At 46.9% G+C, this 14,735-nt stretch overlaps 1 protein-coding gene across 6 annotated transcripts in view; it reads right to left on the bottom strand.

Moving 5' to 3' along the window:
* Nucleotides 1–14,735, bottom strand: part of LOC119176380 (puratrophin-1) — a 540,416-nt gene that overhangs the window by 92,362 nt on the left and 433,319 nt on the right. For all 6 annotated transcript variants that reach the window (XM_075877541.1, XM_075877540.1, XM_075877537.1 and 3 more), the window contains one exon: nt 12,491–12,613. In XM_075877541.1, coding sequence (XP_075733656.1) covers nt 12,491–12,613 — 123 coding nt within the window. The remainder of the gene's footprint in view (nt 1–12,490; nt 12,614–14,735) is intronic.

Consider the following 14,735-nt stretch of genomic DNA (forward strand, 5'->3'; position numbering starts at 1 on the left):
CGACACGTTGGTTGGCGTTACAGCTGGAGTCACCGCCCGTCCAGTAACGCACATCTATGTCCTATTTATGTAAAAAGTAGCACTGAAATATTTTAAGTAGGAAAGTATCACCACAAAATAACGCAGCGTGTTTTTAAACTTAAAAAAACAACAACAAAAAACCTCTAATTTCGGTAGACAAAGGTGAACTCACGGCATTGCTTTCTAGCTATGCAGAAAAGCTAGCTTCGTAAACATATGTGATTTTTTTTTATTATTCCACGAGTGGTTGCTGAGAGTGCGTGTTATACGGAAGAAAATACGTATATGTTACAGATAAAGCCGGAAGGCAAGCGTACTGTCGTAGCCATGTGACCATGTTCCTGATTTCTCGGTCGTCCTGCTGCAACTTGCACCTTATAATTGTAACTAGTAGCTGTAACCTATAGCTTGTAGCTGTAACTGTGTATTGTAACTGCTGTAACTTATTGTGAGCCGACCTCCAACAACGGAATTGAAGTTTGGACCAAATGGGTCAACCTACACTTGTGTAAATTCGGTGCATGTATAACCTCAAGCTGTAAAAGTGACGCGATTGTTTTTTGTGGTAGAGATCAGTGTTTTAGTTTTTTTTTTAATTCGGAGGGTGTTTTCCGGAGTTTATGTTACTGGTGGAAATTCGGCATTTAGCGCAGTTTATTCTCAGCAAAGATCCAATTTTCCGAAATCCCGCGCTTAATTTGGCCTTGCAAGTTGTTGCAGTGTGTACATATTAGCTTCATTTCAAACTAAAATGTTTTGCGGTGCTACTGATAATCGCATTTCTTCATGGTTTCATTTTTCTGTTCACTTGCTGTATATTTACCCTATAAGACTGTTGATGTGCACTGCTGCAAACTAGCCAAAGTGTACTTTTGGGAAACGGGCACTTTTCAACCCGATTCTCAGATTTTTCTCCGAGCCTTCTTCATCTTCTTCATGAAGAATAAAGAACCAATTATTATTATTATTATTATTATTATTATTATTATTATTATTATTATTATTATTATTATTATTATTATTATTATTATTCAGCCTCACCCCAGAATGCGGAGATGCTACTCCGCTCGTGCTTCAACCTGACGTGGGCAAGTCGAGCTGAATGGAAATCTGAACACGAAAACATGTGAACACCCTAAGCTTATTTTAGACCTCTAGAATGTTTGAACACACAAAACACACATACACGCATGCACAAACACTTGAATACGAAAACTTACATTTTTTTTTTATAACAAGCATATATACTTAACGATGTTCAACCGTAGATGAAGACGAGCTCCTTTCTATTGGTGATTGTCAGCTTTGAAAATGCCCTTTGAACGTTGCAAATACCATTTTTAAAATCGGAGTTTATCGAATAAATCTGAATTGTCCAAAATTTTACCGGCGAGTGTTCATTGGTTCAATAAATCATAGCGCTGATAAGACAAGGTCCACAGAAAGAGTACATGACGTGCGCAGTGGTTCCTGTCTTATCAGCGCTATGGCTTCATTGAACGTAACAAGCAAACTAGCCCAAAAGTGAGTTCTTTTGTCTGTATTGAAGTTTTTCAGATTTATCCGAAAATACGGAGCCCTATAGTTATGCGTAAAGAGGGCAGCAAAATTGGAACGATGGTTACATATATGGTTGTTTCTCCACAGTGGAAAAGTGAGCGTTTCTACTGCGATGAAACTGAGATGTTCTGAAAATAGTGTCAGCGTAGAACGTCGCCAGTTACATTGCAACGAAAACGAAGGCGTCGTTATCTCTTACAACTTCATGCGACCTCACCACAACGCATATGGCAAAGCAAAAAAAGGGACTCCGAACTCTAGAATTGGTGGTAACGCTTCAGTTGCATTCAGTTGCAATGGTTGGTATGTGGGGTTTAACGTCCCGAAACCACCATATAATTATGAGAGACGCCATAGTGGATGGACGGCTCCGGAAATTCCGGCCACCTGGGGCTCTTTAACATGCAACCAAATCTGAGCACACGGGCCTACAGCATTTCCGCCTCCATCAGAAATGCAGCCGCCACAGCCGAGATTCGATCCCGTGGCCTGCAGGTCAGCAGCCGAGTACCTTATCCACTAGACCACCGCGGCGGGGCACACCTAGTTCAGTACCCCTAGATTAACTGTATACGGTCCCAGTTACTCTAAGAACCCCTTTCTTAGACTAAGTTTTACCATTACTACCACTCAGCACCGATGTACCAGTCAAGAGGTACAAAAATGCGTCAATGAGCTCATGGTTGCAAGGGAAAAAAATACCCTTTGGTGAAATAGTGGAATGAAGCTCATAAAGATGTACTTTATCGAGGTATCACTTTGCAACACCTTCTCATGCCTGCTAGGTGCCCCGTGTTTTAAACTGCAGTATGCAACTGAATATCGCATGCAGCGAAAGAGCCCGAATCAAGGTCATGTGCCAGCTTGTGTTTCCGCAATACACTTTCGTTTTTTTTTTGTTTTTTGGTTTTTTTGTGTGTGTGGGAGTCACGGCGTCATGTGATCGAGAACATGGGCATATTTCATTTCTCTGTTCTTTCTTCCGATTTCCAACAAAACGTTTATATTCAATATTCAATATTTTTGCCCACTATTTGGCACTATTCGATTACGGAAGAAATATGACTTTTCGTACACCCCTACAGCTTCTCGGTGTATTGGGGAAGCTCTTCTCGCCGTATTCCATTCGCGGACATGTCCGATTCGGCCTCCCCCGATTGGCTGGAGCCCGCCTGCTGTTTCCGGTCTTTCCTCCGCAACGCCATTTTGGCGCCACGCAAGCTTTCGCAACTCTCGACACAAACGAGAAAGACAGAATGCGCTTCGCCGCAACAAATGCTGCCCCCAGAGATCCAATTTCAGGTGCCCATCTCCGAGGCTGTGCATAGACTCTACTCACGTTGTCCTTGAATCACGGCCGCCCGCCTGACGCCGCTGAAAGGTATGTACGCATCGCCTGACTGGCTCTGCAAATATCCGAACACGTTCACACGAACGTGCAGACGTATCAAGTTTGTTTAAGAGTCCTGTTACTCCACATTTCGTCCACTTAGTTTCTTTTTAAGCTGTGAATGTGCTGGTGCGTTCGGTGCGCCAACATAGTGTAGCGTTACATGACGTCACGACTGACTTTCTTTTTTTTTTTTTTGCGTAACTTAGCGCGCTCCGGCGATCCAGACATGTACACAAAGTGGGCACCGTGAGAATAGATCCCCTGATTGAAGCTGCCGAATGATCGTCACATTCAGGGTCAGAGTGGCTATATTTGCGTGCTAAAATTTCGCATAATATAGCGTGAGAATGACGTGAACAACGGGAGACAGCGCCATTCGACGGAAACGCTAAACAGCGCACCACTGGGGTGACTTAAGCTATTACCCTAAGATAGCTTCCGGGCGCGCGTCCAAGACAGATTCAAGGCAAAACTGCAATGTCTCGACACTCCAAGCAGGCGACCGTCACAAGTGCACACTCGGAACAAGGTGAGCTAAACACCATCAGTCATGGGTAATCATGTGCGTGTATGCCAGCGCCTCCTCTATTCACTGATTGCCTTCTTACAGACTTCCGCCACCTTTCTTTTTTTTTAACGCCCTCCCTTTTGCCAGCGTGTGGAAGCACGCATTGTTCGTGTAGTTGTAACGCGCAAGATCCCAGTCAAATTTAATTATGTCTCTGTTGTTCGCTATAGAGCTAGCGCTATAGAACATAGTGCTAGCTCTTTTTTCTTTCTGCATTTCTTGTATAAAATATACGTATACTCTAATAGCTTTACCGGTCTGGTTCACATGGCTTGGACCTGCTTCTTTTACAACAATCTGAGTAGATTGATTGATATGTGGGTTTTTACGTCCCAAAACCACCTTATAATTATGAGAGACGCCGTAGTAGAGGGCTCCGGAAATTTCTACCTCCCGGGGTTTTCTTACGTGCACCCAAATCTGAGAACTCGAGCATACAACATTTCCGCCTCCATCAGAAATGCAGTCGCCGCAGCCGGGATTCGATCCCGCGACCTGCGGGTCAGGAGCCGAGTATACCTTAGCCACTAGACAACCGCGGCGGGGAACAATCAGAGTAGAATTGTAGAATCCTGAGAGACAGTATTGCATAACTACGAGGCCGAACAACAGCAACCGTCACAGCCACCAGTCTCGACTTGACAGCCGCCGAGTCCCAAGGGATTCCGGCCGACGGTTAGGAGATCGAATTGGAGCCGAGGCGAAAGCATCTTCCTCCGTTATTCTAGACGTGCACAAATAAATTTTATTTCTCTTGCTCTTCTGCATTTCTTTTCATGAGATGACTTTACTGAAAGTTTGCGTTCATAACTTGTTCAGTGAATACTGTTTACTATACACTGCATCCTGCCAATTCCATGCCATTCATTCTTGGCTGTTTGTGTCACAGACTCGCCTCTTCTTTATAGTAGAGATGCACGTGACTATGCGCTTCTCCGCAAGTATACTAGTTTAATCCCGCGAGCCATTTGTGGACTGGCAAAATTCCAGGCTACAAATTAAGCCACATGCGCCTCCTATGCTCACGAAACACGCAGCATAGAAAGAGAAAGTGATGCTGCAGAGAGATACAGCCATGCTGGAATACGGAAATCTGAACGCATCATCGCAATGAATTTCTATGAATTAAGCATATGCCACAAGTTTATTGCATCAGAAAATCAGACGGAAGTGCGCGTTCTGCTGTACTATATAAACGGCGTTTTATACAAGAGATCTTATGACACCACAACATGAGCACTGCATATTCTCGATCGCGCTAAGCGGCACTTGCAATGCGGGCGTATACGAGCGCGGCCCCGCTGCACATAAAGCCGACATCAGCGGTTCGCAGAAACAGAGAGGCCACCCTAAACGCGTTGGTGGCGTTAACTGATGACGACGCCTGCGATCACTTTGTCACCATCACGAGAGTACGAGGAAGGCATCACAATAAACACAGGGGCGGGGCGGCAACGGGGACGTGAAGAATCGTTGGGGAAAAGTGTATTGTTCGGGTGCCGCGAAGCAAATGCCAATTACGTGAGCCGCGCTCATTTATTACGTATGTGGAACGGCGCGCGCCAAAGAAAGGAGCCGCGCCGCGAGACGTGCCCGACCTCGAGCAGCGTTAGGCAGGGACCAGAGAGCACACGCACCACGCCGTGTGGTGCCGTGTACAAAAGAACAATAAGGACCCGTTGACTTCCTCCCGATTCTTTCCAGGGTCTTGCGGCGCTGCGTGCGGTGTAACCTCGATCATCCGCCCACCCAACGTCCACGTTTTATTTTGCCTATAGAGGCCGGTTATCAATGATCGCACTTTTTCTTCGCATCCAGAATGGCGCTGTAATTGCGTTTTGGGTAATTAATCAGCATGCGCGGGTCTGTTCATTGCCTCCTCTGAGCTTGTCGACGACAGAACGTTACGCAACCTACAGCCTTATATATTCTTCCGCGGCACTATAGCAGACCTCCAAGACTTTATGCACGATTGTTCACAAATGACCCGGCGTTTCCCGCGTGTAGAGAAAGTGACTCCGTAAGTGCTTAGAGGAGCGAAGAGGTACTCGGTTATTTGATTGCCCTTGGAGAACGAGATAAACGCATAATCGCTTGTGGTTGCAGTAACAGTATAGCCGCTGTATACAGTGCATATATGAACATGCTTTATAAACAAACATACTTACAGTTATCCAACTCGATTATTAGCGCTAAATGGCTTGAAGTGCTAGAGGCCGAATAGCGCAGGCTACATTCACTAATAATATGCACGGCAACAATAATGGCTGGCGCCTGCTCGTATACAACCAGTTTGTATAGTGAAAAATACTGCGTCAGAACTTAAAAAAAAAGGGGGGGGGGGCATTTTGTTTCAGACAAGAACTGCAATATACGAGAGACAACGTTCGCTACCACGGTTAACATGGTGACTGAGGTTTGGCCCATTGTATATATATGAACGGTTCAACTCGCTAAACGCAAGGGTCGAATACAGAAAGATCATTCTTAATTGGTACTTTTTTCTATAGTAGCTGCTTTCGGTCGCTAATAGCATCGACGCATTTGCACAGGGCTAAATAAACTATAGGGCAGATGTGAGTTCACAACATTGGCGCTTCAACTCGTTCACTTTCGAGCTGCGCGAATACACCAACGCTAAATCACTAACTGGACATTTAATTTACCAGAAATTGCAGCATAATACTCGTAGCTTTTTGTCAATACACGCCGAGAATAACGTTCCGTGTCACTTGTACAAATGTCTTGTTGCGGCTAATTAAAAGGGCGTCGCCTATAGGTGCTACAGTTATTGTGACCTGTAGAAATAGCATATCACTAGTCTATAAACATATAACTGGTCAGTGCTACTGAAGCCTGGCTAAGGCCAATGGCGAATTAGGAAGACAATAGTGCAACATGGTTTGTGCCATTCTTAAAAAAAATTTACTACTACATCAGTAATAAAAGGACGCCTTCCGTACAGCTGTCGGTAACGTGGAGGGGGGGGGGGGTGACTAAATGTATGCGGGCAAGACGTCCGCGTACACTAGGTCGGGTGTGAAATTTCTGTCACAACTTCTTTTACAAATCTAAAAGCGCCTGGAGATGCTACGAGCATCATACACCATCGTAAGCAACTATTTCTTTTTTTTAAGGCACGTCAAGACGTCGGTCTCGCTCCAACACCGCGACCTAAAAAAAGCAAATTTAAATATAGACCTGCAGAATTTAACCACATAACTCTCTAAGTATGCGTTCGCACGCATAGAATGTCAGCATAGTGTCGTCCAACGTTTTGTGTCATTGCAAGTCACTTGCGCGCGGGCCTCCGGCGGGTGACCTTCCAGATTCTCATTTACATAGGTGACGTATCTATATGTACACGTATATGTTACGGACTTACGGTTTTGTGTACACTGTTACGGCCTCGAATGCGTTCGACACCTCGCGTTTTCGGTGAGATGACCCCGATGTGCACCTATAATCACTTAGATGTAAAAGAATAACTACAAAAAGGGGGAATTCTCACCATGTATTTGTCATATGTGATGTACCATAAGAAAACCGGCATTTTTGTTTGTTTGTTTGCTTGTCTAATGCAACGGCTACACGGGGCGTTCTTTTGGTTCACTGTGCCACAATGCAAAACAGATATGTGGGATGGTGTTACTGCGATTTTTTTCTTTATTTTTCTTTTGGCCAGCCAGTGGAGTGTATACATTTTAACAAAATTACGAAACACAAATGCACACTGGTCCGAACACGACCTACAAACACACCACGTTCATTTGTAACACCTGTCCGATCGTACGAGTACTCGTATGTCAGTGGCAAACGTGCAGGCTTGCTCCCTATAGGCAAAGCAGTTGGAACTGTTTTTTTTCCAAGGCTACTTCCGCGCACAGAAACGAATCGCCAGGAACAGGGCCAGAACAGAAACCAAAAGAGAGAGAAAAAAAATGTGTCTTTATAACGCCGCATCGAACTAGCCAAAAGGGGCCGAGCATACGGGGCTAATAAGTCTGGCACAGAGCGGCCCCACACGTTCCGCGACAGGCAATCAATTAATGCAGGACGGGTGCAGGCCCAGGAAACGACGGCGGACAGCTGCAGGGACGCTCTCGCCGGGAAGGCTCTTCCTGTTGACTTTGCACTAAGAGGTACACTTTTAAGTAAAGCCGCAGATAAATAGAATAGTGAAGGGTGTAGGCATCCGGCGCGCCCACGATGATGATCGAAGGAGGCACGGCGGCTTGACCTTCCTTCCTGGACGCTGGCCGCAGTGGGCGGTCACAGCGCCGCGTGACGGGCATCCGCAACGAGGCGTAGGCGAACGGCGGCGCCTGGCGAACGGTGGCGCGGTCACCACCAGCACGGGGGTCGCCACCGCGTCCATTCATCAGGCACCCGAGGTGACCGACGAGCACCATCGGTTTTCCATGCCCACGGGGGGAACGGGGCAAGGACGGCACATTCGTGGCGGCGTGAATGGCCGCCGCCAAAGACCTCGCCGCCAATGGCGCGAAACGAATCGAGACCGCGACTGGCTTCGACAGGAAACGATTTCGGCCTCGCGCGCCCTTCCTAAACGACTCGCGACCCACTGATCCATTTATACTGACGCAGTCTGATCAAGTTTTAAAAACGGAAAATTCTTCTTCCTGTTAACTGCTCTCGTGTATTACAAGTCGAGCGCCCCGCACTCGGTGGCCCGCTTGCCGAGACGACGCGGGTAAAAGACAGGGTTGTCCCCACTGACGCTGTTAATCATTTAAAACTTTCCGGGCGGGAACAGTCGACAGGAACAGCGTCTCTGGAGTTCTACTTCGATAGAGTGCACTAGCACACTGTAACTTCGGTCTTCTTTTTAAATAAAAAGTACACAATGAATATAGTCATCCAAAATGCGTAAATCACCTCGTGTTTCCTTCTCTCGTGCCTCTTTGAACAATGCCTGCAGCGCAGTAACAGGAAGCTAGGTCGGTTTAATACCAACCTCTTTTTTCGTTCCTTTCGTATCAGCCGCCGTTCGCAACCGGTCGATTCCGGATATAACATGGTTCTCATAGCGCCGCTCGAATCACGGACGAAGAAAGATAAGGGAATAAATAGTGCTCAAATAGAATTGTCGCATTATCGCGAGCCTAATTACGCCGCGTAAACGAAGATGTCAAGCTCAAACTGTCGCCGCTGTATACAAGAAAGCTTGAGGTGCAGAAAAAAGAGAACATGCCTGCGGCGTTTCCTCTTTCCTTTCTCTCTTCTTACTTGGGGCAAATTATACTGCTAACTAACTACGCGCCCCATCACACATCCCTATACTGTGTTTTGCTAAGACACACCGGGGTGTGCACAACCAATCACTGTATGGCGTCGATAATATCAAGAGGAGACGATTGCTTTCGGAGATGCATGCAAGTGATTTAGTGAAGAGGCTGGAAACGATTTGTCCTTGCGGCTTGCCTGGGAAGGAACCCGACTGACCGAAATGATTGCATCGGCAGCAATCAGGAACGTGGTTCTGTTAGTAAATTATGCTTCTGCGACTTCGAAATTGCTGCTCTTACGATAATCGGAGACTCAGAGACATTTCTATGGCGATGACATCCTCAAGTTCCTGCATCGGGTTGCCGTAAGATCGGTTTTCACAGCACTGTTGAAGACATATGGTTGTCCGTTTTATCAGGTAGGAAGGCTGATTTTCACTGTTCTTTATATTCATCGTAAAAAGTATAAGGATATTGTCCCGCACCAAAGTGACCAAATTATAAGAGGGTACTCGTAAACTTGTCACGGCGCACTGATACACCATCGCGGAGGTTTCAGCCCGAGACCCAAAAAAAATTAGAGAAAGGAAGGTTCATAGGTCGGCCCTCATTCACTTTCAGCAATACGCATATTTCTGTTAAACCATCTTAAATTGATTCAGCTGATTGTTCTTTAACAGAAAGTAGAAAATTGTAGTGCAATGCAGAATTGAAATGCAGATAGAAAGGTGTTTCCAAATCCAAGACAAATGAGTGTAGCGTAAACACCTGGGACAAGTGGAATTCAGATGTATCAAATTGAAATGCACTAATAGTAAAAAAAAGAAAGGGAGAGAGAAAGAGAAAACAAGCTCATTTTGAAAGAGTCATACTGATGCACGTACCATTATCCCAAATAGACGGCACAGTTCAACGGCTCATTTTATTCTATTACCGAACAGCACACTGATTTCTGAAGGGGTATACCTGGTTAACTGCTTTATGTTGCGAGGACAAAGAAATGGGCTTGGGAAGCGAGCAATACAAAACTGCATTATTATTACGGCCACGAAACAGCACCCAGACTCGTGTGCTGAACAATGGGAACGAGAGAGAGATGAAGATTTAATGAGCCAGAAGAAATTAGAGATATATGGTATGAAGAAAAGCAGGGAGGTTAACCAGAAAGCAAGTGTCTGGTTTGCTACCCTGCACTGGGGAAGGGGAAATGGGAGACAGAAATGTGAGGAAAAGGGAATCGGAGAAAGAGAGCGGAGCGGAAGCGAAAACACACAAACACACTAAAACGTCACAAACGTTCGGCGAGGCGGGTCGATCGCAGAAACTTCCGGAGGGCCTTCGTCGCTTTTCGGCGTGAAGCTCGATCTTGGCGGTAATACAAAATTAATTTTTCGGAAAGTGGCTGGTCATCGAGGCGTGCAAACAGACGAAAAAATGGAGACAGAAAAGTACAGAGGCAGAAGAACCGTGCTAATTCTGGCCAGCTACACCAAACTTACATTACTGCTAAAGCGTAACCTAAGCGATGTCTTCGTCGTCAGAGGCACCCATTAAACTTGAGAGCTGGATCCCGCCCCGCGCAACCTTTAAACCTCGCGCAGTCAGCGCAAACCGGCGGAAGAGAGATGACCCGCGCGTCTATGGAGTGAGAGGGCGCAGATTATGTTGCCCGCTCGCTTGCACATTCGCCAATTTCCCCCGCAAGTCGTAATGAATGAAACTGCTTTCGGGGCTAATCTGCGAACGTGAGCGTAGCTCTCTTGGGGACGTCGCATACTAAGCAGAGTGCCATGCTAAGCGCGCAGCAGCGCCCTCTCCCGCGCCCGTCGTCGACGGACGACGCAAGGAGGCGTTGCGTGGGAGAGCAAGGTCGCATCCTGCTGCTCGCCGTTCATTTTGCCCTGTGAGCGAGCAAGATGGCTCGATGCCTCCTCGCCCCTCACGCTCGCCTGGAACTTTCACCCGGAATCATGCAAATCGGACGCAGCCGCATGAACCGGACGTGCTCGCGTGAAGCTGCGCAGCGGTGCGCACATACATATACGAACAGAGACGCACAGCGGGCTGCAGCAGCAGAGCGCTGGGTCAAGCCACAGCCGCGAATTGAGACGCCACTTGCGGCTCCCTTCCGCCGGTCGCGATTTGGCGGTCAGCGGTAAGAGCGGTTATGTAAAGACGCGCAACTTTCTGTCGGCGTTTTCTTGCCTGTGTCACACTACGCGATGTTGAAGGTACAATAAACAAGAGTGCAGTGCGGTCCCATCACTGCTAGGTTATTCCTTTATTAATCGATTGAACACTCATGGCTACAGAGTTTCTGATGAAATGGAAAAACACGAAAGCAAACCACGCACCTCCGAACAAACAAAAAAGACGTAAAACGTTGCACGTTTCGATCGAAAAGATTCACGACACACACCACGCGAGATGCATATGAGCAGAAGACCCGAAAATCCGTGAAATCATTTTTTCAAGTGACAGTACTAACAACCATCATGGGAACTTTGCGAAGGGCAACAAATATACGGAATACAAAGGAATGTCGTCAGTTTTTTTTTTGAACGCTTTAAAATGCTCTAATGGTGAATAGCAAACGTATACCTAGCCCACCTAATTACTCATCTCGATGAACCACCGACTACCTAGCCGCAGCCAAAAAGTCCTCGCAGATCATCAACGGGATGGCGCCTGCAAATTCCGCGTTGATCAAGCGCTTGCGAAATCGCCCCAGGCACGCCACGTTCAGCCCTGATCTGACCGCACCTAACGACGAGATTGCCAGCGCTGTGTAGCGACGGACGGGCCGTCCCGGTTTCCGCGAACCCTTTCGTCAATCGTCGTCCACTCGTTTTGGTCACGCTGGTCGGCGAGAAACTCAGCCGGCGGCGATACGCGACCGAGGAATTCGATAGGCCGCCGCCTGCCCACGCGTCTCTGCGAGCGCCCACGCCAGCGGGAGAGGCCAGCACGCCGGCCCCGATATGGGCAGGGAGGGCGGTCATTCCGGCGGACCCCGTCGATGTTTCCCGTTCCGGACGCGCGTGCTCTGATAGTAAAGAGGAGGAGGGCACGCGGCGCCTTAATTGACAGTGGTTTATTTAACCCGGACGCGCCCCACGCGGGAACCCCAAGGACGGCTTGTCGCGCCGCCGCGAAAACCAATTATTCCCTTCCGTCCGCGCGCCACGTGCGCGCAGTGGGCCCTTGTCTTTTGGCTCTTTTTTCTTCTCCCCAATCGCCAGCGCGTAATATACGGCCGACCGCAAGAGCGCGTACGCGGGCTTTTCAGCTGCGGGTAAGCGCCCACTCGTCGGTGTGACGGATTGGCAGCGTGACCCGAGTCATTTGGCCGCCGGGTGAATTAGGTGGCTACCGCTTCATTAACCAACTAAGCATTGCACGTGCACGCGTCCTTCGAAGGCGATGCTTGCCAGCCGGCCTGCAAACACTGATGGCACCGCCATGCTGCGAAAGCGATGCACTGCTCGCCTTCTACATCTCTCGTTTCTTTGTTTACCAAGCATAAGAAAAGGCGTAATAGCACAAAGACTTCGATTCACTCCTGTAAATTCCATATACTTGAGAAAAGACTATCCCTTCGGTGAAATCTTCATAATGTTTTAGACGTGTTCACATCCAAAAAGCTTGTCCGTCCACCGAGTTCTTTCGCAGAAAGGACGTGAATACATGCTCACTTACCATGGCGAGGAAGTAGAACTTCTCGAACTCGTACTCTTGATCTTGAATGGCTGAAAGCGAATCTGCCACAAAAAAATGCTTGGACAGGGCCTCGGCTCCGTTTTTGCAGATCCACGACAGCACCTGCAACAAAAAAAAAAAACAAAGAAAAGACATAAAATGTGAGGGATGCGATTTAACAACACTGAGCTCATAACATTGACGCGCGGGAATGAAAGTAAAAAAAAAAATCTTACGCGTGAGCACAGCCATTGACACACTCAGCATTGGGCCATGGAATCAAAATGAACGACACTGCATGGTTATGTTGTTACAGCATTGATATGTATTTCAAAAAATATATATCGGAGGGTTGCTCTTTAAAGCTCGAATGCATGTTGTTGTAGCGCTGGCTGAATTGTGCGGAGCAAAAATTTCACTATTTAAGAACGGAGCTACAAGAGAAAAGCTAAATTTCAGAAAAGTGGCAGGTGTGGCCTCTAACGTCGTGCTTCACTCACGAGTAGAAAAAAAAAACAACAACATCGTGGGTTACATGTTCCAATGTATGTAATAGTTCTTAGAAATAGTCTAAAGGCGCCGATATTTCATTCGCAGCTTTAAAGGGCAGAAAATCCTACGAAAGACCTGCACGTGAACACGAACCCTACATGCCGGCGTCATCTACACGAAGTGATGAAGTTGCGATGAGGGAGGGACATTTCATGATGCGAGGGGGAAAGCTATATTAAGAGTGAAGCGCATAGCGTCCCTGTGATAACTTGTGGGGGTTGAACCAAATGTTGTTAGTAGTCGACTTCAACTGGCAGAAAGACCTTTTCTTATCTTCTTTGAGAGTAATGTAAACAAGCGAGCGTTTGGTGTGAAGTCACGTCACCCTCGAAGCGATAGCGTTTTTTTTTTTTTCAGCGGTGACTCAGAGCAATGCCTTGCTTTATAATGGCCACAGAAGTAGAGGCGGGAAAAAGACTAACAAAGAAACTTTCAAATTTTCAATGTGCTCTATACATAGCAACATTTGTCATTAAGTGGGTCATACGTTTGAATTATGTTTGTCTTTATTTTCGTGTGTGGTAAACAAGCGATTGTGAAAGAAAAAATACATTGAAAAACTAGATTACCCTTTGTTGTACTTATTAAGAGTAATAGTTGCGACACAATATATCGGAAATGAAAGTGAACATAAGAATTAACAAAACTATAGGTAGCAGTAAGCAAAAGCCCGTACTAAACTTGACCGAAACCAGCTGTATGAATAATTGCAAAGAACAAAAAAAAAACGACACCAGCAACAACAACGTTATGGTTAAGTTAGAAACAACATATAGCAATGATACTCATACATAAGGAGAACAATAACAATAGATAGATATGTGGAATTTAACGTCCCAAAACCATCATATATAATTATGAGAGACGCCATAGTGGAGGGCTCTGGAAATTTCGGCCACATGGAGTTCTCCAACGTGCACCCAAATCTGAGCACACGGGCCTACAGCATTTTCACCTCCATCGAAAATGAAGCCGTCGCAGCCAGGATTCGATGTCGCGACCTGCGGGTCAGCAGCAGATTGATTGATTGATTGATTGATTTGTGAGGTTTAACGTCCCAAAACCACGATATGAGAGACGCCGTAGTGGAGGGCTCCGGAAATTTCGACCACCTGGGGTTCTTTAACGTGCATTCAAATCTGAGCACACGAGCCTACAACATTGCCCCTCCATCGGAAATGCAGCCGCCGCAGCCGGGATTCGATCCCGTGACCTGCGGGTCAGCAGCCGAGTGCCTTAGCCACTAGACCACCGGGGCGCGGGGGGGGGGGGGGGGGTCAGCAGCCGAGTAAAGCTAGCCATTACAGACCACCGCGACGGGGCAACAGTATAAATTACCAGCGTTATAATGGCAGTGCTCTACTGTGCAGTTCACACTGACAGGCAGTCTTATGGATGCGGAACAAGCGCGCAATGGTCCAACATTAGGAATCTGTATGGTTAAAACCAAATTATTTTTTTTCTTCTTTTGCTAAACTTTCAAAAGCTGTATTTTGAAAGTCTACACCAATGCCACTGAAATGACACTGATATTATTAAGCGTTCGAGCAATGGCCTTCGAGAGCATCTGTTTGGCCATGATTGGACCATTAACGTGGGACACGTATAGGTTTGAAAAATTACGTCCTTGTTCAAGCACGAGAGCAGCTCTTTCGAGGGCAGTTTTTGCGCTCAGGCTGACCATCGTGTTCTG

This window comes from Rhipicephalus microplus, chromosome X (genome assembly GCF_043290135.1).
Source record: "Rhipicephalus microplus isolate Deutch F79 chromosome X, USDA_Rmic, whole genome shotgun sequence".
NCBI lineage: Eukaryota > Metazoa > Arthropoda > Arachnida > Ixodida > Ixodidae > Rhipicephalus > Rhipicephalus microplus.